We start from the raw sequence: 26469 nt of genomic DNA, 5'->3' as shown, positions 1-26469 counted from the left end.
CAGAGGGGGGCTTGCCTCATTTGCGGGGAATTGGGCCACTTTGCAGCGGCTTGCCCTCAACGCCCGGAGACCACTTGCCCCAGCATGCCACCCCGAGCTCGAGGGAGACCTCAACGCAGAGGCACCACAGCCACCCGCAGCGCAGCGCCGGGACGACCCACACCCTCTGCACTTCACGTTGAGGAATCGGCTGACCCTTCGGCTTCTAACGACCCCGCAGGTTCCCGGATTACAAGTGCCCCAATGGGGGACAACTCTCCTTCTTCTGACAAGGATAATCAATGGAATTCTCCTGCTCTAAACCTGGAAACCTCTCTTGACCTGTCAAAAAACGGATATGGTCTGTGGTGAGTGGACCGTCTCCACAGACCCCTGCAGAATCTCCTGCTAAACCCAAAGCTCCCGTCAAGGTGAGTGAAGTGGAAACCACTGTTTATGTGGACGCAGTGTTGCAACACTATAAAGGGGGTCCCCAATTACCTGTCAAGGCACTTATAGACTCTGGCTGCAGCCGCACTTTAATTAGTGAGGCCACGTTTGCAGCCTTCAAAGTCAAGTCCGAGGCTCTACCAGCTCCCGTCCAATTCGCCCAGATGATGGGAGCCATTTTAAGGGAGAACCAGTCGATCATCGCACACGGGGAGTAGCAATGGGTATTGGTTCTCATTGGGAACAAATAGACTTTACCATAGCTCCCATCCGATTCGAAGTTGTTCTAGGGATTAATTGGCTCAAAGGTCATAGTCCCTGTATAGACTGGGAAACTGACACTATTACCTTTGCCAATCCCAAGTGCGAACAGCACCAACACGGAGACGCGGTAGTGCCTCCACCTGCTCCGGCGTTAACCTCCGATGCCTCATCGTCGACACCTTTGCCCGAAGTATACAGAGACTTTGCAGATGTTTTTGATATTAAAGAATGTAATGCTTTGCCCCCCCACCGTACCACAGACTGTGCAATCGAGGTGGTAAAAGACTGCTCAATAACTAAGAGCAAGATTTACCCCATGAGCGTTTCCGAACACGCTGTGTTACGTGACTTTTTGGATAAAAATCTTGCTCGAGGGTTCATTCGGCAATCGAACGCTCCCAACTCAGCCCCTGCATTCTTTGTCAGGAAAAAGGAGGGTGACCTACGTTTATGCATTGATTTTCGAAAACTTAACGCAGTTACCCAAGCCAACGCCTACCCCATACCGTTGATTTCAGACATTTTGAGACAATTGCAAGAGGATCGCGTTTTCTCCTAATTAGACTTGGTGGAAGCTTATTATCGAGTCCATATCCGTGAGGGAGACGAACCCCTCACCGCCTTCTCTAGCTGTTTTGGAATGTATTAATTTCTTGTGATGCCTTTCGGGTTAAAAGGGGCTCCGGGGGTCTTCATGCAACTCATTAACGAAATCCTCCATGATTTACTCTACTGCGGCGTGGTAGTTTATTTGGATGACATCCTCATTTATTCAAAAACCATGGAGGAGCATGTTGCTCTGGTCAGAGAAGTTTTGCAACGTCTGCGTGACCATCAGCTCTATGCAAAGCTGTCTAAATGCGAATTTCACCAGGAGAAAGTAACTTCCTTGTTACTTTCTCTCTCATCGTGGCCTTAGCATGGACCCCGCTAAAGTCCAATCGGTACTTGACTGGACTCCACCCTCCAATAGCAAACAAGTGCAGCAATTCCTGGGCTTTGCTAATTTCTACCGTTTCAATCCCAACTTCGCTCAAGTGGTGTTGCCAATCACTGACCTAAAAACGAAGGGTAAAGGGGTTTCTGCAAAGTTGCCCTCTGCCAAAATACTTTGGACTGATCAATGTCAATCTGCCTTTGTAGCCCTCAAGCGGCTTTTCCCTTCTGAACCTGTACTGCAGCACTCGGACCCGAACCAAATGTTTATTGTACAGGTCGATGCGTCCGATGTCGCCATGGGGGGGGCTCTTCTCCAGAGTGGACCGGACGGTCTCCTTCACCCCTGTGCCTACTTCTTGAAAAAGTTTGCGCATGCCCAACTGAACTGGCCCATTTGGGAAAAGGAGGCGTCAGCCGTCCATCATGCCCTTACTCTGTGGAGACAATTCCTGGAGGGGTCCAGGGTCCCCTTCGAAGTCTGGACCGATCACAAAAATCTAGGTGCCCTCACGGGGACCCATAAATTGTCCGCAAAGCAACAGCGTTGGGCGACTTCTTTGCTCAATTCCGTTTTGTTCTTAAACATGTGCCCGGGAAACAGAACGTACTTGCTGATGCCCTATCTAGATCGCCTCAATACCCAGTAAAACCTGATCGGCCAACAGACTCTTTATTCACCCCGGCGCACAGAGGAGCCCTGCCCGTACTGGCTGTACAGACCCGGTCCCAAACTCGACCCCAACCTGGAAACCGCACGGTGACCGACAGGGTATTCAACCCTAACCAGCCGGCCCCCTCACCGCCCCCCCTTGCGTCATCTGTGCCCGGTGCCCCGCAGCAACCAGTCCCCCCCCTCGATCGCCACCTGCTCCTGATCCACCCTCTTCTGCGGGAGGAGGGGGAGTGACCCTCTCCAACTCCTTCCTGGACTCCCTTCGTGCTCAGTGCTTAGCCGAACGCACTGTCCAGACCCTGCCCCAAGGATTACTTGAGCAAGGTGGATGTCGGTACAAAGACTCGAAATTATATGTGCCTAAGATACTTCGAAGAGAAGTCCTGCAATTGGCCCATGGAGCTAAAACTGCTGGGCACTTTGGGTTCCTGAAAACCCTTCACTTGTTGCTCAGACAGTTTTTTTGGGGGGGATGCGTTCTGAGGTGGACTCCTTCATTCGCAGCTGCCCTATTTGTGCCATGGTCAAACAGTCTCAAGGCAAGCCCCCGGGACTGTTACAACCGCTGGAAATTCCCAGCAAGCCCTGGGAGGTGATTGCCATGGATTTCATGACGGATCTCCCACTTAGTGGGGGAAAAACTGTACTGTGGGTTATTACTGACTTATTTCCAAAACAGGTACATTTGGTTCCGTGTGCGGGTATTCTCTCCGCCCCCAAGTTGGCCCGCTTCTTTGTATCACATGTTTTCCGTCTTCATTCCTTCCCGCGCAAGATAATCTGCGACCGCGGAAGTAGTTTCGTGGCAAAATTTTGGAAAGCTTTTCTCAAGTTGGTGGGGGTGGAGCAAGGTCTATCTAGTGCTTATCATCACCAAATGGATGGGCAAACTGAACGTGTCAATGCTGTATTGGAATGTTATTTACGTTGTTATGTCAATTACCACCAAGATGATTGGGTGGAACTGTTGCCTTTTGCAGAATATGCTTACAATAATGCTGTACATCAATCTACAGGATTCAGCCCTTTCTATGCTGTGTATGGTCATGACTTTGGTCCTATTGCCCCTGTTGAGGTAACCGAGGGGGAGGGGGATCCTGACGTGGCCTCTTGGGCGCATGCTCTCCGCACCACATGGCCTTGGCTGGTTGGCAACCTAGAAAGAGCCAAGCGCAAGTATAAGGCGCAAACAGATAAGCATCGCTCTCCCAGCAAGGACTTTCAAATTGGTGAATTAGTATATCTTTCCACCAAAAATCTGCGGTCCACTCGCCCTTGCCACAAACTCAGTGCCAAGTACATAGGGCCATATCCCATTGCCCGGATCATTAACCCTGTCACTGTGGAACTGACTCTCCCTAAAACCTTGAGACGTATCCACCCAGTCTTCCATGTCAGCCTCCTTAAGCCTCATGTCGCCTCCTCGGAATGGCACCCGGAACCGCCTCCTGAGCAACCCGTGATGGTGGGGGGGGGAGAACATTTTGAAGTGTCAAAGATCCTGGATTCACGTATACGGCATGGGTCCCTACAATACCTAATTCACTGGAAGCACTTCCCCCCTGCCTATGACGAGTGGGTGCGTGCACAGGATGTATCCGCCCCACACTTAGTGAACGCCTTTCACACCGCCAACCCGGACAAGCCGTCCCCCTTGCTAGATGGGAGGGGGCCTTAAGGGGGCAGAATGTCAGGCCTGTGTCTCAGTTGGTTTCGTTTTCCCACTGGCCAGGCTCAAGGACTGTTATGCATACCTAAACCCTTTTGAAGCTGTGGGAACCACGGGGCTGTTTGTGTTTTGTAATCTCTTGCTTTTTTCTATGCTTTTATATTACCAAGTGCAAGCCAGCAAGTTCCATTGCTGTCACCCTTTCTTTATGCTCTGTTAACCTATTTGACCAGTAAAAACCAGCTTCTTTGGAACTGACTGTCTCGATGTGGTTTTTGGTTCAGGTTAGGCCAAGGGCTTACAAAAGGGTAAAGTTGCCCGAACCCATCTGGTTTTCCCAAATGGACGGTAGTGACTTTAAAGGAGGACCAGTCACTCATCGTACGGCCACGGTGGCATTGGGCATGGGTGAACAGTGGGAACTGCTTCATTTTACCATTGCCCCCATCAAGGCTCCCATTGTTTTGGGGATGAATTGGTTGCTGGGACATAACCCTTCCATAGACTGGGTTGAACGGACCCTTACTTTTCCCCACTCCCTTTGTGAGCGCCACGGGCGGGAAAGGGCGCTTAAAAACCAGGCGGCTGCTTTGATAGAAGCACCGCCAGCCAAAGATTAAAAATCACAGCTCCCCAAAGAGTATGCCCAGTTTACCGATGTGTTTGATGTTCGGGAATGTGATGAGTTACCCCCTCACCGGGACACCGATTGCGCGATTGAAGTGGTGGGGGACGGCAAGCTTTCTAAAGGGAAGATTTACCCAATGAGTCCAAATGAAAAGGCCGTGCTACGGGACTATTTGGACACCAATTTAGCACTGGGATTCATTCGCCCCTCCAAGGCACCATATTCGGCTCCCGCCTTCTTCGTAAAGAAGAAAACGGGGGATTTGAGACTTTGTATTGATTTTCGAAGACTGAACGCAGTCACTCAGTCTAATGCATACCCCCTCCCTCTCATTCCAGACCTGCTCGCACAATTGAAGGAGGGCCGGATTTTCACTAAACTGGACTTAGTGGAAGCCTACCACCACATCCGAATAAGGGAAGGGGACGAACCTAAAACTGCCTTCTCTTGTTGTTTTGGGATGTTTGAATATTTAGTGATGCCTTTCGGACTTACGGGAGCTCCGAGTGTGTTCATGCAGTTGATCAACGAAGTTCTACATGATTTGTTATTCCATGGAGTTATTGTTTATCTTGATGATATTCTCATTTATACCAAAACAATGGAAGAACACGTACGGTTGGTATGTGAAGTGTTGAAGCGGTTGCGCGCCCATAAACTGTATGCCAAAGTTTCTAAGTGTGACTTCCACCAGCCCTCCATTACCTTTTTGGGGTATGTAATATCCCACCAAGGCTTAGAAATGGACCCCGACAAGGTTCGGGCGGTGGTCGAGTGGGACCCCCCCACTACGCGTCGGCAATTACAGCAATTCCTGGGATTTGCAAACTTTTATCGGAACTTTATTTCAAACTTCGCTCAGGTAGCCCTCCCGCTTACCTCGCTGTTGCGCACGAAAGGAAAGGGAGCAGCTGCCACATTACCGTCTGCCAAACTACAGTGGACTTCAGACTGTCAGCAGGCGTTTGAGATGCTCAAACAATTATTTACGTCTGAACCCGTTCTCATTCACCCTGACTGTGACAAACCTTTCGTAGTCCAAGAAGATGCTTCAGACGTTGCCATGGGGGGTGCCCTTCTGCAACGGGACGAGGGCGGCCAGCTAAAACCGTGTGCTTATTTTTCTAAGAAATTCTCCCAATCTGAAATAAACTGGGCCATCTGGGAGAAGGAGGCAGAGGCTGTAAAACATGCTCTCACTATTTGGAGACATTTCCTGGAAGGGGCGGAGATCCCCTTTGAGGTCTGGAGCGATCACAAATCTAGAAGCCTTAAAAGGGACTAGAAAGTTGACGGCAAAACAAGTTCGTTGGGCGCAGTTCTTTGTCCTTAAGCATGTACCTGGCAAGGACAATTCTTTGGCGGATGCCTTGTCCCGACTTCCCCAATATCGAAATGACTTTGATCGACCGCTTGAGTCATTGTTCACCCCTGAGCAGAGGGGGGAAGTGCCGGGACTGTCAGTAACCACCCGTGCCCAAGCTCGAGCTAAAGACTCTGCTCCTCTTCAAGGAGTGCCGGAGACTTTTCAGCTGAGGTTAAAGGAAGCCTCGCAACTGGAGGAAAAGAATCAGACCCTTTCCTCAACCCTTACCCGACAGGGGGCTTTTTGGCTTCATGGAAATAGACTGTATGTACCAGAAACTCTTAGAAAAGAGGTGTTGGGAATGGTACATAGAGCCAAACTTACAGGGCATTTTGGGTTTGTCAAATCATTGCATTTGCTACGACATCAGTTTTGGTGGCCAGGCATGACAGCCGATGTTGACTTGTTTGTACGCAGCTGTCCCACCTGCGCCACTGCAAAAAAACGTATGGGAAAGCCACCAGGGCTTCTTAAGCCTCTGGAAACCCCGACCATGCCTTGCGAAGTAATAGCCATGGACTTTATCACTGATTTGCCCCCAAGTCGGGGTAAAACCGTCTTGTGGGTGATAACTGACTTATTTTCGAAACAGGTTCATTTCGTTCCTTGTGCTGGGTTGCCTTCGGCTCAAAAGTTGGCATGGTTGTTTGTAAATCACGTGGTGAAACTTCATTCTGTCCCACGGAAGGTCCTCTCCGACAGGGGCCCCCAGTTCGTGGCTAAGTTTTGGAGGGCCTTCCTGAAAGTGATGGGGGTAAAAGAACAGGGTTTGTCTTCTGCTTACCACCCTCAAACGGATGGTCAAACTGAACGAGTAAATGCTGTAGTGGAGTGTTATTTACGGTGTTATGTGAATTACCACCAGGACAATTGGGTTGATTTGTTGCCTTTTGCTGAATATGCTTACAATAACGCCCCTCATTCCTCTACAGGTTTCAGTCCTTTTCAAGTTGTGTATGGGAAGGAATTTGGGCCGTTTGGTTCTGCTACCATTACCCCTGAGATGGAGGGAGTGCAGGGGGTGCAGGACTGGGTGCAGGTGGTACAAACGACGTGGCCCTGGCTTCAGAAAAATCTGGAGCGGGCAAAACACAGGTACAAGGATCAAGCAGATAAACATCGATCCCCCGGGTGGGAACTCAAGGTGGGCGGTCAAGTATATCTCTCCACCAAAAACTTACGATCGCTACACCCTTGTAAAAAGCTCAGTGACAAGTATGTGGGTCCTTACCCTATTATTCGGGTCATTAATGACGTCACGGTTGAGTTGGCTCTCCCTAAGTCTCTTCGGGGTGTACATCCGGTGTTTCATATTAGCCTGCTCAAACCATACATTGCAGCCCCCCAATTCTATCCTCAACCCAAACCCGAAGTTCCTACGGTTGTGGGGGGGAGGTGCATCTTGAGGTCTCTAAAGTGTTGGATTCTAAACTGAAAAAGGGTAAATTGTTCTATTTGGTCCGTTGGAAACATCTGGGCCCCGCCCATGACGAATGGGTGGCAGCTCCTCATGTGGCGGCCCCCCGTTTGGTCCAGGAGTTCCATGCCGCTTATCCCCACAAGCCACGTCCGGGCGAGGCGGGGGTAGGGGGGCCTTAAGGGGGGCAGAATGTGAGGTACTGCCCTGTCTCTTTCTGATCAGCCCGTAAAAGCGGCTACTGTCTGATGGTTCAGGCTGTTGCTGGAATATTCCTTGTGTAGGCCTCGGCTGGAATGTTCTTCTTTCTCTCCTCTCTCCGTTTCCCCCCTCCCCTCCCTCCTGACCTTGGCTTCTACAGGCTTCTGCTAACGAGCTCCTTTGATGTGTGTTCTCTAGCCTAGTCTTGGATACTGTTATCGTTTCATTCCCAAAACATGTAACTGACACCTGCAATGTAGTACTGTTTATAATCTTGCACTTTTGTACTTGTGAGCACTTGCAGCTCGGACCGTGTAGGGGCCTAGCTATACCTGATGCTTCTTAATAAAGTTACCTGCTTCTGAGATGGTCGTCTGAGCGAGTGACTTTGTGGGAATTGCCCAGGGTGGCTGGAAAGCCTTACACCCCACACAGAGTGCACAGCAGAAATCTAATCTAGCTGTTACTAGGCATGTACCACACTGGCAAGATCTTTCTTAGAAAAGGCTGAGAGTGGCAAAAGGCACCCTGGCTACTGTTGCCACCTGTTTATCTAACTGGAGGATCAGCTCAGCAGCATCCCCACACTGACCCTGCTTTTTTAGGAGGAATGCAACTCCATCCAGTACAGGGGACTCCTCAGATCCCAGGTCAGTCCTTCCATCCAACATTAGTACCACCTGGTCAGGATTAAGCTTTGGTTTACTGGACCTCCCATCCCAAAAGTGCCTGCAGACATCAGTTCAAAGATTCCACAGGCTCACTGGGATCCACTGGAAGCATGAAATAGAGCTGAGGGTCATCCACATACTGGTGACAACTCAGCCCAAATCTCCAATGACCTCTCCCAGCAGTTTCATGAAGATATTTAAAAACACAGGAGATCATCACCTTATTTTGCAAGTATCATCACCTTATTTTCCAGTATATAAGCGGACATCACAGCATCATATGGAATTGTAACTCACAGTACAGCAGATGTGAGTAAACCACAAGTATTTGGCCTACTTGCAAATAGTATCCACATATGAAAGTCTTGTGAGAAGCAAAACCTGTTATTGGATGAAAACTAGCCGGCTCGGAGAGGCTTTGGACATTTAAGCCATGGGAGAAACAAGAAGCATGAGTAAGCTCATGCATCACACTTGTAATTAACACCCAAAACAGAGGCCTGCATCTGAATTTTTGCATATCTCTCCATGGCAAACATATCAGCCTCCATTTCAGACACTAAATGGAATTATTATTTTTTAAATGAGCTTATTATGTATGCTTTTTCAGTCCCCTATTAGCCTAAAGCCTGAAGTTGTTTCAGTAACTAGCAATAAAATTGCTGGTTATTTTTTAAAAAATATTTTATTATAAATGTGGGATACAGGGGGGGAGAGGAAGGAAGGGTAGGTAGTCCGTCTGTATCTAGTATTGATTCTTATGGTCACAATTATATAATACAAAAACATTTCAATTCTATTTTTTTCTTTGTGTTGCTGGTTATATTATTTCAATATATTTGTTTAACTTACTTACTTACTAAATTTCTAAAGAGAGAAAGAAGAAAAAGATGCAAAAGAATTACACTATGTGCTTGCTGATATATAGGTATAAAATGGTTGCCATTTCTCATTGAACTGGTCTAGAGACTTGTTATCTGTGGAGCTAATCATAAAGATCTTTCTGGCCATGTTTGCATATTCTAACATCTTATCCTTCCACTCATCAACTTTGGGTATTGCCGTTTATTTCCATGAAAAATCATTAGGAGGAATACGCCACCCTACAATGATGAAAGAAGCTTAAGGAGACAGGAGGCTCGTACTTTAAAAGGCCAGCCCCGCCCCCCCCCCAAACAGACACACACACACACACACACTTGAACTTCTTCAGGGAGAATCTTTCATATTATTTTTATTAATGCCCCACGCTGCACGCAAAACGTGAATGGGGTTGCAGAAATTATTAAATAATCATTTCCCTCTGCACCATTTGTTTCTTTGCCTTTGCAAAACCAATTGAGCCTATTTTTTGGGGGGGGAGAAATGGTGTGATGCCATATAATATTTTTATGCAGCAACAAAACACATTTCAAAATTACTTTAGGTGTGATTTTTCATCAGTTCTACTCCTTAAAGAGACCTCAGTTGTAAAAATAACCTGCCCTTTCTAAGTATGAACTTATGTAACAGGTCCAGCTTCCGGATGCCTGAATGTAGTATGCAGCACCAAACCTGATACAAGTACAAGCTCAGATCTCTGACAAGTACTTGGCAAAATGCCCCACCAGATGCTTGAAATATTAATTTGTGTACAGACTCTCAGCCAGAGGTGAGATGTTTGCTTTTGACATTAAAATCTTAGCATATAGTTTGTCTGATCATGAAACATAACCATATTACGAGCCAACATAGTTATATCAATAAAAAAGGGAGATATATACATCAGTCCATGGACTCAAGGGGAACTGCTTTTCAAGAAAGGAACAATAAGCAATTAGACTGAAAATCTGGTACAATATGGAACTCTTGGAGATCAATTCTGAATAATATACCAATTTACTTTACTGACCAAGATGAAACTGGAAGCATGGTTTTTATACAGCATGGCTTTTATACAGTTAGAATCCTCCAACTGTACAAGTTTGTTCAGCTTTCTTAATACTGGCTTTATCAAGATACATTGAATTTAGTTTTTCTGCGAGAGACCTTTGAATGCCACCTAATATTACACAAGAGAACCTGCCAGAAATGGGAAGGCATTAGCACACTGTACCTGCGTGTCCCCTTCTTCACATTCCTTTTTGTATTTCCTTGGAAGAGTCTCAACCTCTCTAATGTCTTCCATGGTAACTTGCTGAGGAAGAACCTCAAACAAGGATGTCAAATACATGATAATGGATTTCTTATCAGGCAGTTGTACAGCAACGTCTGAAAAATAAATGAGATGTTTATTGGATGTTCTTGTTGATGATTATAGTGAAAATCATGCCCAGAGTACAAAACTACTTTTACTTGTTCAGTTACACTCATGTTGCAATTCCCTTGCATCACCATGTCTATAAATGTTCTAGAGGGGCTGTTCCTTTTAATATGCAGAGTGTTATTCGTCATCCTTGCCAAAAACACAAGTTAGCAGTGCAGTCCTCATTCACATTTTTTCTACTAGTTGAAATGTAGGCATAAACTTCCCTCCCACCATAACACTATTTCAAAATACTGTTTTATCACCCTTGATTGAGATGTGAAAGAATCTGGAAGACCTTTTTTCCCAGCACTTGAATCAGCTTACCACAGATTAATTAGTATCATTATGAAGGTTAGGGAAATTCTATTAGCTGGTCAGAAAAACACACAGATTAAGAGTTCACATAAACAACATGCTGTAGCAAGGAAACATGTTTTTTTCCCCAAAGATCCCAAATTATCTTGATGCACTGTAATAAAATACTGGAATCCTACTTACATAGAAAAGTAATTTCAAACAATTAATATGATGTATAAACACTGGTATCATACATACATATCTTCCAGGTACCTACATTAAAAATAAAGCAAATAATGTACATATGAATACTCCATTGCGTAGAATTATACTGTACCTTCAGGATCTAATAATTTTTCTATCCCCAGGTGATTTTTAGCTATGTTGAAGACATGTTCTAGTCTTTCAATAGGGGACATTATAGTTACTTTATCCCAGCTAAACAGCTCAGGCCTGAAAACAAAGAACACGGGGATAAAATAATAAGCAACTTCATAAACCTAGTAATTACAACCACAACAAATATTGTTTATTTTCTACTTTAATCGTTCAAACTGATTCACACACACCATAAGGACATCAAAGCAGCCCTGCTGGGTTATGTGGTGGCCCACCTAGTCCAGCATTCTGTTTCACATAGTGGCTAAGTAGTTGGCCTGAAGGGCCAACCAACAAGTATAGAGGCCAAAGCCTTCCTTGGATGCTACCTCTTAACACTTGTATTCAGAGGTTTACTGCCTATGAAGTTTTCCTTTAGTCGTTATGGCGAGTAGCCACTGATGGACTCATTCTCAATGAATCTGTGAATTCTTCTTTGGGACGGGGACTCTTTTTGTCCCTCTCAAGTTGTCAAATTTTGCTCTGCTGCAATTAAGATCCATACGGGAAAGGTAATCACCGGGACGGGCTAATTTTTATCTGGTAAATTATTGGTTTTAACTGTTTTTAAATTGTGATATTTTAAACAGGAGAGACCTTAATCTCTCACAGGTTATAGTTGGACTTTTATTCTGGCTTTTGCCGTAAATAAATGTATTTTGTATTTGACCACGGCTTACGCTTTCGAGATGAAGCTTTTCTATCGGGAGATGGCTTGCACCTCACGAGGGTAGGAAAAAATGTGTTTGGTGAGAGCCTTGCCAACCTGATAAGGAGGGCTTTAAACTAAATCCTACGGGGGAGTGAGACAAGAACTTAAACCCTAGCAATGACTATAACTGGAGATGAGAACAATAAAGATTTGCAGGGAGTGCCATATATGCAAGGAAACATAAACTCACGTAAACTGAACGTAAGTTCAGAAACAAAAACCTTGGGGCTCACATGGACTCCGATGTCTGTACACTAATGCGCAGAGTATGGGAAACAAGCAGGAAGAACTTGAAGCCCTTATACAGGAAAGGGATTTTGACCTAATAGGCATTACTGAAACTTGGTGGGATATCACTCATGATTGGAATATTGAGATGGAGGGGTACAACTTGTTTAAAAGGGGGAAGGAGTAGCATTATATGGCAAAGATGTGTACACTTGTGAAGAAGTACATGAATCTGAGCAAGGAAGTTCAGTCGAGACTCTATGGGTAAAATAAAAGGAGTAAGAAATAATAGTGATATTATGGTGGGGGTCTGCTATCGACCACCAAACCAGGCTTGGATGAGACACTCCTATGTGTGAATGATGATGAATATCTTAAGTACACGGAATTTGCATGAGAAGAAAATTAACTATGCATGCTCTGGTTAATCCCCTTATCAAAAGGAAATGATAAGAAAGCAGACTCTTTGTAAGCCAAATATTTTTATCATGAATTTTCAAAGAACAGAGCAGATCATCTATGTACCTACCTATTCCTACCACAATTTTAACCACATCAGATTAAAAACTGAGAGATTTACCAAAGGCAGAGAGACAGGGTAACAAGTTATTCTAATAATCTTTGAATCATTTTTAAAAGTGTGAAATATCATTTTCAAAAATGAGTTAGAAGTTATACACCACAGAAAATCACAGCCTTTGTTCTTTCCCATTGCACCTTGCAGAACCCCTGGAAACCTCTCTCCAAAGTTCACACGACACTCGGGAACAGTATAGGATACCAGGTTCCCGGAAATTTCATTGTTTCAGCTAGCACAATACTACAGTACTAAACTTGAAATAAAGCACAAAATATATTAATTACCTTTACTTTTAAGTTGTATATATGCATTTTTGGGCTATCAGTGTTCATCTCAGGTTTAGTTAAGATTCTAGAAATTCTCTTACTTTTTCCGATGCATTTTTAAAAACAAAAGCCATTATTGCCATTGACTGTTCCTTACTCAAATTAACAATCTCTGTACAAGAAAAAGCCAGCTCTCTCTCACACTCTCTCTAGTTAATACATGCCAAGTGGGCTTTAGAACAATTTCAAATATTTTTTATTTACTGAAAAATGGGAAGAACAACAAAAAGCTTAATGCTCAACAAAAATGTTTCTTTGGCAACTTTCCTTCTATTATCATTTGTTGCTGCCATTTAAAAACAAAAACTTCCCAATAAGCAATGTCCATCCCTCTGAAAGGAAGATTCTGAAGATATTTATTTCATGAATAATGCAGTATTTTACAAGTATCTACTTACTTGTGTCTGTGGATCACAGCATTGAAAGCAAGCCCATCTGCCCAGCTTGTGGTAAAGTTCAAAACATTGACCTGGCTATAAGGCCTAGTAGACTGTCTCACCCAGCTCAGTAAGATTTTTTCACTGTTTGTTTGCTGTAAATCCAACATTATATCTTTCATAACATCTTTGACCTGAAAGGAACACACATAAAAGGCCTTCAAGTACATATATAATACACTTACCTAAACCCATACATATGTTTAGGCTCTGAAAATAGACTTAACCAAGCCTAGGCATCCCACCAACTGACTGCTTGTGCCTTGTTTTTTCTTCCTTCCTCTTCCCACTGTGTCTAACTCCACTCCAGATACCTGTTATCTCCCAATCTGCAATGTTCCCCTGCTTCCTTTTGCTTTTAATCTACCCCTCGGCATTATGCTGCTTTCCTTCTCCCCTCTTCCTCATGGCCACATTGGCTATCCAGCCTGTTCTTTCCAGTAAGCTAGAGCTTTATGATATGCCCACCCAATCTTTTCCTCTCCATACCATCTGCTCCCTTTTGCCACCTTTACAACTGCTTTCACTCTTCTTTTCTCTCTCCATATATACATTCAGAGGTGGGCTCTGCTTGCACTAGCAGTGGGTGGACAAACTAGTCAAAATTACCATTTCCTGTAGGAATTGTTTTGTTTTTTTGCTTTACTGCACTCTGGATTTGTGCGATTTTAACTTCATGATCTACCTCCCCTCCTTGCTTCCCTGTCTGTGACTATATTCAGTAAATATTAATCTAGTTATACAAGTCTTCCTCTCTCCCTCTTATATCATCCCAAGGACATACTTGGTTATATTCAAATGTATGAACTGCCAAGCTAGAGATAGGGAGGTGTACATGTGACTAGATATATGTATTCCCTCCTTCCATACTTCTCCTGGGTAGCAGTTATAGTATGCCATATACCACCAGCTGTCTGGCCAGTTCAGGAGCTCCTACAACAGAGTAGACTTCTATTTTGATTTGCGTGTAGGGAAGGCAATCTGACATTTTTGCCATTGTTTTACTACTGTTGACTGAGCAAGCTGGACTTCTCTGCTTCATATGTCAATGTCACCTTGGTTCAAATCAGTATAAAATTGTGTTGTGCTACAAAGATACAGATGTTCTTAGGAACCACTCATTCCACTCTTCAAATACAATATGCAATACCAAGAAATCAAACTTGACTGAGTTCACCTGAAAGCATGACTAGAAAATGAAAAATGGGATTCAAGGTCAGAAGTATTTCTGATCTACTTTATTTATGAATTCACAGTCAAGGTGGGATAAAAATAAAAACAAAAAACAACTGCTTTGGTTAGGTTCAAGCACTACTGAGCACACATTGGAGCTTTCTTTCTTTTTCTCCAACTACAAGATATATGATCCACATTACAGGCAGCTCCTAAGTTCCTAGGCTTTCAGGACTGGTTGGGAGAGTGGCACAAGAAAATCGCACATCCCAAATTCACCTTATGGGCCTTTAGGTTACAGCTGGAGATATTAAAATGCAAATTCATTATTCTTGCAAGACTGAAGAAAACGAAGTACCAGGCTCCCTTACCTGCCAGTGCAAAATTATGCTCCACAGTAAGCCAAGAGTCAGTTTGTGATTTCCATCAACAATATCAGTTCCCCCTATGTTCACCAGCTCCACCTGAAAACATTGAAAGATCTAATTAAAATACTATTTTAATGCTTTTATTCATTTTTAAAAGGGGTACAGAAACAAGAAAAAAGGGAAAAAAGGGAAAAAAATACTCATTACTGAGTTTTTGTCCTGAAATGTTGCCTATCTATATATATAGATATACAAAAACACATTTGGTCTGTCTCATAGTAAAAATAGTGGGTTCTCCCTGCTGTGGCTCGGGTGGAATCCTTAGTGCACTGTCCTTGCGGTTTGGGGATGGCCTAGACCAGTTCTCATCCGTACTTTTAGTAGAATGGTCGCCACTTTTGTTGGTGCTCTTCTAATTGGTGCCGTGTAGTAGGTTTGTTAGTCTTGCCATCGTGGCGTACGCCATCATTTTTGTGACCCATTCAAATATTTCTGTGATTTCCTTGTTTTTCCAGTATCTTGCATATAGAACTCTCGCCGCCGTAACAGCGTATTGGAACACTTCTTTTTGCATGTGTGAGGTTCGTCAGCTGCCCTCGGCAGTCGCAATAAGTCACTTGCTCAGACAGGTGAATCAGAAGCAGGTAAACATTTATTGAGGAGCACGTAGGAATACAGCATAAGCAATCCGCGAGTTCAAAGCTGCGACCAATACTACAAAGCATAACTTTAAGAATGACCCCATCCCAGGTGCAGAGCAAAGCGCCCTGGGAATCAAAAGATAGCGGTGCCTGGCAGGAAGCTGGGGAGTAAGCCAGCCATAATACTGTGAGGCCCGCTAGAGGCTCAAGGTCAGAGTAGGGAGGGGGGATGGGAGAGTGGGCTGCTTGCACAGTTAGAAACGAAACCAAATAATGACACTTGTCCAGCAACGGGCCTAACTCATGTCAAAAGCTAGGCCAAAGTGCTTGACACCACAAGAAGACAAACCCAGTAGATGCACGTGAACAAAAATAAGCATGCCTCATGGCATGACACTTGACACTTGCACAACACCAGGTCAGACCCCAGTCAGGACCCTGACAGCATGGTCTGTATCTGGGACGGTACTGTTCCTAAGAGCATGAACTTCGGGTGTCAAATATCAGGGAATAAGAATCCCAACCGAAAAAGACACTCTATTCAACTTGAACTACAGAGAGACGTGGTTCAAAATCGAAAAAGACTTAGACCGATGGAACAGGTTACAAATATCTTGGCTTGGCAGAATCTCTACAATCAAGATGAACGTACTACCAAGAATAAAACTTTCTGTTTCAAACGCTACCAATAGACATAATTAAAATACTATTGCTTAACAATTTTTAGTCCACAGCATCCCTTCCTCATCTTAAGTATTTATTTATTTCTCTTTTCAAGCAAATGGCATAGATTATCTAATATTATGTTTTAACAATGTTGTCAGCATTGTGAACATGCCCAAGCAGGTATTCAAATTGCACTGAGTAAGTTTTCAAGAAATATTTAGAAGAATAACAAAAATAATTATGCCCAGGTGCAGTAGTCTACAAATACTGATACCAAGGGAGACAAGAAATACAATTTTGGTGAGCAACATGGGAAAGGTTCATGTATACTTCACAACAGCAGAAAAACATTCCTAAAAACTGCCACCGAACAGGGAGACAGTATGCCTCTTTAAAAGCAAAGAAAATGTACACACACACCTCCCTTCTCACCACATATCCCCATAAAACATTCTTGCTCCACAAAGAATACAAAAAGAATACCCTTACTTTACTTCCTGCACCAAAGAGATGAGAAAGCCAATCATCACTGGTTTCTACAAACAATGGTAGTCTACCAAAGCCCATCTCCTCTCTCTTTTCAATTTGTATAAATATTGAACAAATAGCCCAGGTTCCAACAAACTCCTTTATTTATATACACATTCCTTGTGGGATTTTTTTCATATAGCAGACCTCTACCTAGCCTTCCCCAATAATCATGTGGCATTGAGAGGGGCTACGAACACAAAATTCACAGTACCCAGGTATTGTGAGGGTCTGTATGCCTTGCCTTGGGTAGGCCTTTGCCTTGTATGTTTCCCCCCCCCCTCCCTGGGCTCGTAAAAGCAGCCCAGGCCTCTTGACTTTCCTTGGTTCAGGCGCAGGGTCTGACGGGCCCCAGGTTGGAATGTCTTCCCTCTTCCCACGTCCCTCCCTTGCTCTCACTGACTCCCTTCCACCACTGTGGCCTTGGTGGGTAGATAGTACTAACAAGCTCTGTGTTCTTTGATGTTTTGTACCATGCACAATTATCTCGTAGATTCCCATAACATACGTTTGACATCTGCTTCCCTGTAGGGGTTATAATTCTGTCTTTGTGAATCTGTATTCACTTGCAACTTTACCAGTGTGCGGCCTGTATCATCTGAAGCTTCCAATTAAAGTTTCTTGTTTCTGCATGACTGTCTGAGCAAGTGATTTTATGGAGTTTGCACAGAGAGGTCAGGAACCCTCACAGGTATGTGGAAAGTTGTTCTATATAGTCCATTGTTAAATCCTCTTGTGCAAGTTCCACTTTTGGACAGATGCAATACAACTGATACAGTATTGTATTTGGATACAGAAGTCCCATATTCAAATCCAAGCCAGTCATGAATATCATATTGTGGCCTAGCCATAGATTACCTTGCAACCTAACTTTCTCTCCAAGAGCCATTAAACACTTTACAAAAATGCTATAGAAATTAATATGTTTTCACTGCCTATTATCATGAACTCTCAGTACAGGAATGAGAATGCTGACTGTATCCTCATAGGTTAGTTTTTTAACTCAACCTATGTAAAGAAAATTATTCATTTGTACAAATACACATTCGTTGTGTGGAATTTTAGTATTTTCATGAACAAGATACATCTTTTATTAAAAGTGAAAAAAATCAAGTGGAAATGAACTGTAACAGCTATTGAAACATTTGAGGCCGTCAGGGAATATTTTGTCCCTTTGAAAGCACTTTTCAAGCCAAAAATGTTCACATGCAAATATTCAATTCAGTCTGATTCAAAACAAATATTTCCAAAGGTTTCAGAGTTCCAACTCCCAATTATTAGGGAGGTAATTTCTTTCACTGAGACTTTTTCATTAGAAAGCTCATCAGTGCAGAGTTTCTACCACATATCATCTGCTAGAATATTTAATCATCTTCTAGAACCCAGTCTTTAAGCCCATTTATGTTAGTAGGTCATGTTCAAAATTAAATCTTTGCCAGCTCAAGAAAAGACAATCATATAGTAGTGTAGATTACTTCTACCACATTTTCTAACAATTAACATTAATTTGGAGAGAAAAAGTCATTTGCCCTTAGCAACACTATAAAAAAGTGTGTGTGTTTACTTACATGCAGTATAAAAGTCGACAATATTCTTACTTGCATAACAACTAAGAGACGTGAGCTACAGGCTACAAAGTCCTCAGAAAGTCTCATACTCAGGAATTCAGGAACAAGAAATACAAGTTCATTCTAATTATAAGTGAACTATCATCACAAGTACACCTGACTCTGGGAATTAAGATGTAGGTGTGATGCATTTTATTAATTCCTCCCAACTTCCAGGTTTTCAGAATACAGTCAAATAGGCCGTTATGCAGCTTGAGTTAATAGTTACACGATCATCATTAGTTTTGAGGGCATCAAATAAAATAAACAGTTCACAGAAACTCACATTGTTCTGATGTAAAAGCTGAAGCACTTTGTTGACATTATTCAGGGCATGGACTCTTGTGGATCCACGTTCTTTGAGCTTTAAAAACCAAACATACATTGTTAAATAATACGAGAATAATAAGCAGAACTAAGGTAAAAAATGTTGCCTCTAATGTACACTGTTCAGCAATCAACAGTCAGGAAAAAAGGAGGGGGAGAGAGACTACTGGATTTTTCAATATATATTCAAAAAAGTCTAGTTGACTACAAATCCATTTATTTTACCCAAATCATGTAAAGAACCACGGTCACACAGCCTGGATAACCTACAAGAACCATGTAAATACTGTTCTGTTGAAAAGGATATGCAACTTCTTTTTTAGAAAAGCAATAATTTTATCAGACATTCAGGTGTTTAACCAGACATGTCCTGTCACATTATTTTTAATCTCACTGTTATACTGAAGAGCCTGCTGCTATAAACTTTTCTATGGACCACAGAGATACAGATATACACACTGGGGTGATTTGGCATCTACTCCCACATGCCATATGAAAAATAGCTTTCGCTGGTCTCCTCAGTTTCAAAAAATGCTTCCTTGTGGCTGTTGTTTGACTGAAACAAGTCCAAATCTCCCTTAGGCATATGGAACTAAGTGGATGGTTTTTTGGATCCTAACCAAGAAATTTCCTGTTGGTATAAGATTATATTTTTCAGGATATTTACATATACTTTTTAAGCATGGTTTACATCTATGTATTCCAAGAAAAGAAAACCATGCCACACACAAATTGAGGAACTGTCCATTATGTGTGCTTGCTAACTTATGAGAAATGACATTAGTAATAATATCTTCTAAAGGCACAAGTTAGTTTGATTTTTCAAAAGAGATTTTTTTAAATGAACTGCCAGTATTTAGAAGGTACTCAAAGCTTAAATTAGTAAAAGACCAAATTCTCATGCAGTCATGGAAATAGCTTCAAACTGACACCTGTCCTTGACAAACTTTGTTTCATTTTTGCTTATTCTTAGCAAAATTATTCATACAGTCACAAGTTTGCACCATGACATTCCCTAGATATTCACATATTATTTCATAAGGTCTTGGATATAGTCCTAAATTACATCAAATTAAGAGAAATAACTACATGTTTTCTCAAGTAATATGAACTAGCACGTATGTTTATATCTGGAAAAAAGACAACATCATACTTCCTATTAGCCACTTAAATTTGTGGGTTTGTACCTATTATTGGGTAAACAGTGGACAATCTCACCATAACAAGCCTTCAGTTTTATAAACTACTAAAAGAGTGTACATTAAGTATACGATTATACACACACACACACACTTCTATTATTAATTCCTCTAAACAAATTCCTCTAAACACACACATACTTCTATTATTAATTCCTCTAAACAAAAAGTGGGTCATCTTATTTTAGATATCCATGCCAGAAGTGAAAAGTGCTTCAACACAGAACTACTATACATGTATAAGATTGAAGATTCTGACCAGTCCCATTAATTTTGTTGAGTTCACTGCCTAGAAGTTTAACAACAACTAGGAAATGATCATGGATGAATTTTCTTCCACTGAAAAACTGCACTGGAAATCCATGAAAGGAAGAGCACAGTTGCCCACATCAGAATTTTTCCCCATCACACAGTTGTTCCTGGGGGCGGGGGGTTAACAGCATCTGTAAAGACTGTACTTTTAAAAAATCAATCAGGGTTCTAAGACAGTTTCGAAGTCTCAAAGACTACCTGTAAGTTGAAGCTTTGATCTACCAGAAGGATTTAGACTTTATTATTTATTTATAAAACTTATATCCCACCTTTCTGCCCAATCAGGGCCACCAAGGTAGCTAACAATTTAAAACAAACCGATCATAAAACCAATTAAACTCCAAACTAAAATACATACACAAAACACAAAAATAGCAAGTAAACGTAGAGAAGGAAGGAGGAGTCACTGAGGGAACACCAAAGAGAGAGAACAGAAAAGTCTGCACCAGCTGCGGAGGGAATTCCACTGCCGAGGGAGTTCCATAATTTTGGTGCCACAACTGATAAAGTCCTCTCTGGGGTTACCATCGCCAAACTTCAGAGGCAGGGAAACCCCAAGCAGAGCCTCAGAATATGACCATAGCAGTCAGGTAGGTTTGTATGAGAGATGGCAGTCCTTAAGGTATGCTGGTCCCAAACCATACAGGGCTTTAAAGGTCAACACTAGCACCTTGAATTGGAGCCAGAGTAGAAGAGCCTAGACAGGAGTGATATGGCTTCTACATGCCACTTTGAACATATACATTCAACAACTGTAGGCAGAGAACTGTGGTAGTGTACTAAAAAAAAGCAAAAAAAACCCCCAACCTACCAATATTTTTATTCTTGACAGAAATTAATGTTTTACTTACCAGTGGATCACCAGTGAGACCTTCCAAGAGATCCAACAGTTTCCTCCCGTCTCGAAGATCTGTGAACATGTCCTTTATTGGTGGCTTTCCACACTGTAAAACAAAATTAAGCCTTTAGTTTTAGTTTAAAAAAAAAATTAAGAGAGCCAGCATCAAGTAGTGTTGAGTGCTAGCTTAGGATTTTTTTAAACTTATTTTGCTTCATTTATAGTCCACCTTTCTTCCCAATCGGAACCTAAACTGGCTTACTTAACTCTCCTCTGCTCCATTTTATCTACACAACTGATGATAATGTTCTGGTCAGCAACCTGGCAGCTGCATTCTAGCTACCTACAGTCTCTGAAGTGTTTTCAAGGGTAGCCTTACATAGAGTGAATTACAGTAGTCTAGTCTGGAGGTGTACGTTGCATGGATTAATGTGGCAAGGTCTGACCCACACAAATAAGGAGCCAGCTGGTGGGCCTGACATAGGTGAAAAAACGCCGACGGGACACTTGTTTATCCAATGATAGCGCAGAATCCAACCACACCCCAAGGTTAGTTACAGACTATAGCTGTCAGCTGGACACCATCAAGTCTCCAGAGTGACCCTCCAGCTAGAATCACAGTCTTGCCCAGCCACATGACCTCCGTCTTGGATGGATTCAACTTCAGCCATCCAGGCACTGGGATAGTGATGAGAGCCTTGCCGCTGGCTTCTTATCCAGCAGGAGGAACAGCAGAGTGTCATTAGCATATTGATGGCACCCAACTGCAAACCTCTTGACAATCTCAGCAAAAAGATGCATATATGCTAAATAAAATCAGACACAGGATTGAACCGTAAGGGACCCCACAGTTCAGGTTTTGTCAGGAAGACCTCTCTTCCCCAATAGCAACCCTCAGAGAACATCCCTGGAGTGATGAGGAGAACCAACTGAAAACAGTGTCCCTCACCCCCAGGGAGGCCAGGTGATCAATCAGGACCAAAGAGAGATTGTCAACCAAAGCAGCCAGTGCTGTCTCGGCCCCAAAGCCAGGCCTGAAGCCCGATTAAAAATGGTCAAGAGCAGATCTAGGAAGACCTGAAGATGCTCAGCCATTGCTCGCTCAATTACCTTCCCCAGAAAAAATAGATTAGACACTGGGTGGTAATTGGCCAGCTCCTGTTTATCTAAAGAGGGTTTATTTAGCAAAGGTCTAACAATCTGCTCCTTAAGGGAGCTGTGGAAACAGCCCTGTGAGAGAGACAAATTAATCATCTGTCTCAAAGGGCCACTTACCACTTTGTTGCATGATTTTACCAGCCATGAGGGACAAGGATCCAAGGAGCAGACAGCTGGCTTCACAACTGTCAGGATCCTATCAACATCTGCAAGGGTGAGCAAGCCAAAAGAGTCTAAAAGAAAACCAAGCAATGCAAGAGGAGTTCCCATCCCATTACAGTTATCAAATTCAGCAGCCAACGCTCAGCGGAGCTTAGAGACTTTATCCACAAAAAAAGGTCACAAATTAATTCAGCTGAGGGCCAAATCAGTATAAACCTTTGGACATACCAAAGGGGTGCTCATCTGTTGAACCAATCTGAACTAGTAACTTTATTGAGGCTTAATAGCCCATAGGTCAGACACCAAAATAACTTAAGAAGTAGAAATAACAGCAAAGGTTTAGCCACATCAACTGTACATTGCTATAGTTGCTTAAAAGTAACCTTGGTTTGTGAATGTCTGAGGTAGCCAGGTAAACCAGTCTGAATAATTGAACTGGTTGTGAAGTTGCAGATGCCATGGAAGTGGCAAAATAATCTCTTTTCGCCATTTTCACTGCCACCTCATAGTCCTTCAATTGGGCTCTATAGTGTGTTCTCACAGCTTTGTCCTGAGTTCATTGTCGATTCCAATTTAGCTGTCTGAACAACCTCTTAAGATCTCTTAGACTCTCATTATATGCAGAAGTCACAGAGACACAAGGGTGCAGAGGGTGTCAGGGAGCAATCTGATTGATAGCTTCCTGAAGACCTCTATTCCAGATCTCAGTAAGCTCATCAAGGGAACTGCCGACAGGTCCAGATAAATCCCACAGAGAATTTTGGAAACCATCAGGATCTATTAGTCTCCGCAGGCATTTAAATATGTTCATTGCCCCTGCAGGGGGAATGGACACCCCCAAACCAACCCTTACAAGGAAGTGGTCTGACCATGGCACTGGTTCACAAATGGCCGCACTATTCAGATCAAAACCTGAGCAAAAGATCAAATCTAGTGTGTGGTCTGTCCTGTGCACGGAGATCAACACAACCTGGGAGAGTGCCAGTGTTGCCTCGGCAGCCATGAAGTCTGAGGCTGCACCAAATAAGGAAGTCTCTCTGCATGGCTGTTCAAGTACTCCAACAGTCTAGGGAAATGCAGTGCCCACTCAGCCCCCACCTCTGAAAGCCTCAGAAGGGAGTCCACTGGTGAACTGAGTGAACTGTACACAAGCAGGACTCCCACCTTCTCCCCGACATCCCAAGCCAGGCCAACACATTCACAGGGATCCTCTGGAAGGGAAAACAGTATCAAATAAGGATCACCACTCCACCTCCCACCCCCTGGTCCCTAAGTTCAATGTTGATGGAGGATCAAGTATCCCAGGGGAGTAAGCCAGGTGAAGAGAACTACCACATCCTCACCCACCCAGGTCTTGGTCAAGCATGCCAGGTGTCAAAGCATTCCTCCAAGATTGTCTCCTGAAGAACTGCGGTCTTATTTCTTACTGATCTGGCATTACACAGAGTCAAAGTTGAAGAGAAGGGAATTAGCTGGACCTGCGCACTGTCAATTCCTTAGGATTGGACAGAGATTAGAAGGGGTCAGAGCATTTCCATATCTTGTCACCCTTTGTGAAACAAATCTCCTCCCACTACACTCCCATCCTCCCATCTTACAGGAATAGCCTGGCCAGGATACAACACGGACAGTAAGGGAGCACTCCCGGACCCCTGTCTGTCCCCCCGCCCAAGGTTCCAAGACAACCGATATAATTGTCAATTGGACCTCTCTATTCTATACAAACCCTTTGCTGAGTGTACAAAGTACATCTGTTTTTGAGGGAAGACACTTGATATGGGTAATCATCTACTACATTCTGTGCCAAAGGCCCTGTTGTTCCCAAATCAAAATCCTCAAAACAACAGTTAAGTATTACCTCCTCTCCCTTACCTTTATTAGGGGGATTGGTATAAGTATATTAATTGGGTGGGGAAACACATTGTCTGAAAGAGGTACTTCGGTAGGGTTGAGTGAACCAGAGGAAGATTGGGCTAGAGTTGATTTTATCAAAATCACCTCAGCATCCACCATTCAGGGAAGGGAGATCTGAGACATTAATGCTGAGGAACCCTTCTTAACTACCAGAAGTCTAGACCTCAATTGTTCCAGTCTATTAGTGATCACTGTCTGCTCTGAAGCTGAGAAAGCAGCAAAAGAACTTATTACATCCACCTCCAGAACATCATTAAGCGCTCTCTATGTTGTTTTCGCCCTGACCTGGATGGCCCAGGCTAGCCTGATCTGGTCAGATCTCAGAAGCTAAGCAGGGTCAGTCCTGGTTAGTATTTGGATGGGAGACCACCAAGGAATACCAGGCTTGCTGTGCAGAGGAAGGCACTGGCAAACCACCTCTGTTAGTCTCTTGCCATGAAAACCCCAAAAGGGGTCACCATAAGCTGGCTGCGACTTGACGGCACTTCACACACACACACACACACACACACACACACACACACACACACACACACACACACTGTTTTCAGCATTGGTCTCCATACAAACAAGGAGGATTATCCCAACCAATTAGGTCATGGTGTGAAGCGCTAGCTGGTCCTCGCTTTGGCTGCAAAACTGGAGAGGCATGCAATTTTCTGATTAAAAAGTGGAGATTGTATTGTGTTTATAAAAACTCATTTTGGGAAAATTCTCTTTGAATTTTGGTAGTCTTTCTGTCGAATTAACAATGAGGGAACAGTTGGGCAGTCAAATTTTGGTAATACTTCGAAGCATGGCAAGAATGATTAAGGAGCTCGACTGATTTCAACTTAGAAGACATAATTCTGCTTCCAATGTTGTCAGGTGCTGCTCACAATGGGATTTAGTATTCTAAAAAGGGATATATCCATTAAATTGGTGAATATTCGGGCAAACCTTTTGAGGCTGGAGGACTAAATGTGAGAAACCTCTCTCACTATCAGGCAGGGAAGAGCTGGAAGGGCTCCCACAATCCTTCAGTGCTTCCCCCTGAAGCGTCTGGCCAGCTGTTGCCCGCTTAGTACTCTTAGATTTTAAAGGACTGCTGTTGTAATTCTTAGTTACTATGTGGATTATGTGTTTTATGATCTGACAGCCCACTTTCATATTCACAAGAAACAAACAGGGGACACAGAATGTAAGAAACTGGATAATGCTAATTCAGCAGGAAGGTAAGTGACTTTTAACTGCTTGAGAAACTTGAACACTCTTATACTATAAAGACAGAAACTTTCTGGTTCATCTGTATCATGCAGCCAAGACATGGGAATCTGATGTGGGAAACCATTCACAGCACAGAAAGGTCAGTAGGCAGGGTAAAACAACAGTTTAACTGAATGAATTTCTGCATATTTCACCAGCCCAGCACCTAAATTTAGAATGCCTTTTTTCCAAACATATTTTTATGATGGAAAAGAAGGCATTTTTTGTATGTAAGTTATCCAAAGAGTACAATGAAGCATGTATTCGTTGATCTTTGTTTTGTTGAAGTGGCCATGTTCTTTTTAAAAAAAAACATTGCTTAGATTTTTTTGAAAGTAAACAGAAAATCACAATAGGAAAATTTCCACATGTCAACCAGATTGCTTCTAAAAATGGAGGTAAATAGGAACAACTATATTTATTTCAGAACTTGCCAAACAACATGTTTTGAATAAAAGCCAACAATCCCTTCACAGCTCTATTCAAGTTGCTTCTTCCTTCCTCTCTCTACATAAGTAGCATCCCACCACCCAGAATCTCATGAAATAGTATTTCTGAATTATACTGAACCCTGTAAACCTCTCTGAGCCCCGCCTTGGTGGGGGAGGAGAGTATAGAAAGTCTATTATTATTATTGTTGTTGTTGTCGTCATTGTCTAATAATAATAGTAATAGTAATAATAATAGCCAAACTATCACTACATGTTGCTTGTTCTATGTAGGCCTATTCAGTAAGTAAATGAGCCTAACTTATCCTCAGAGTTAGGAATCAAAGTGTTCCCCACAAAGGGAAAAAATTGCCACAACTTCAGCAATCTTTTGTCTAGAC

General features: G+C 43.0%; 1 protein-coding gene across 1 annotated transcript in view; it reads right to left on the bottom strand.

Annotated features, from left to right (window-relative positions):
• UTRN (utrophin) overlaps positions 1-26469 on the bottom strand; it is a 760310-nt gene that overhangs the window by 598512 nt on the left and 135329 nt on the right. Inside the window, exons 3-8 of the mRNA XM_056853742.1 lie at positions 21175-21267; positions 18772-18849; positions 15047-15139; positions 13464-13636; positions 11179-11294; positions 10353-10507 (exon numbers count right to left, since the gene is read on the bottom strand). Of these exons, the coding sequence (XP_056709720.1) occupies positions 10353-10507; positions 11179-11294; positions 13464-13636; positions 15047-15139; positions 18772-18849; positions 21175-21267 (708 nt within the window). The remainder of the gene's footprint in view (positions 1-10352; positions 10508-11178; positions 11295-13463; positions 13637-15046; positions 15140-18771; positions 18850-21174; positions 21268-26469) is intronic.

This window comes from Euleptes europaea, chromosome 7 (assembly GCF_029931775.1).
Source record: "Euleptes europaea isolate rEulEur1 chromosome 7, rEulEur1.hap1, whole genome shotgun sequence".
Classification (NCBI taxonomy): Eukaryota; Metazoa; Chordata; class Lepidosauria; order Squamata; family Sphaerodactylidae; genus Euleptes; species Euleptes europaea.
This window is presented reverse-complemented; position numbering and strand designations above follow the sequence as displayed.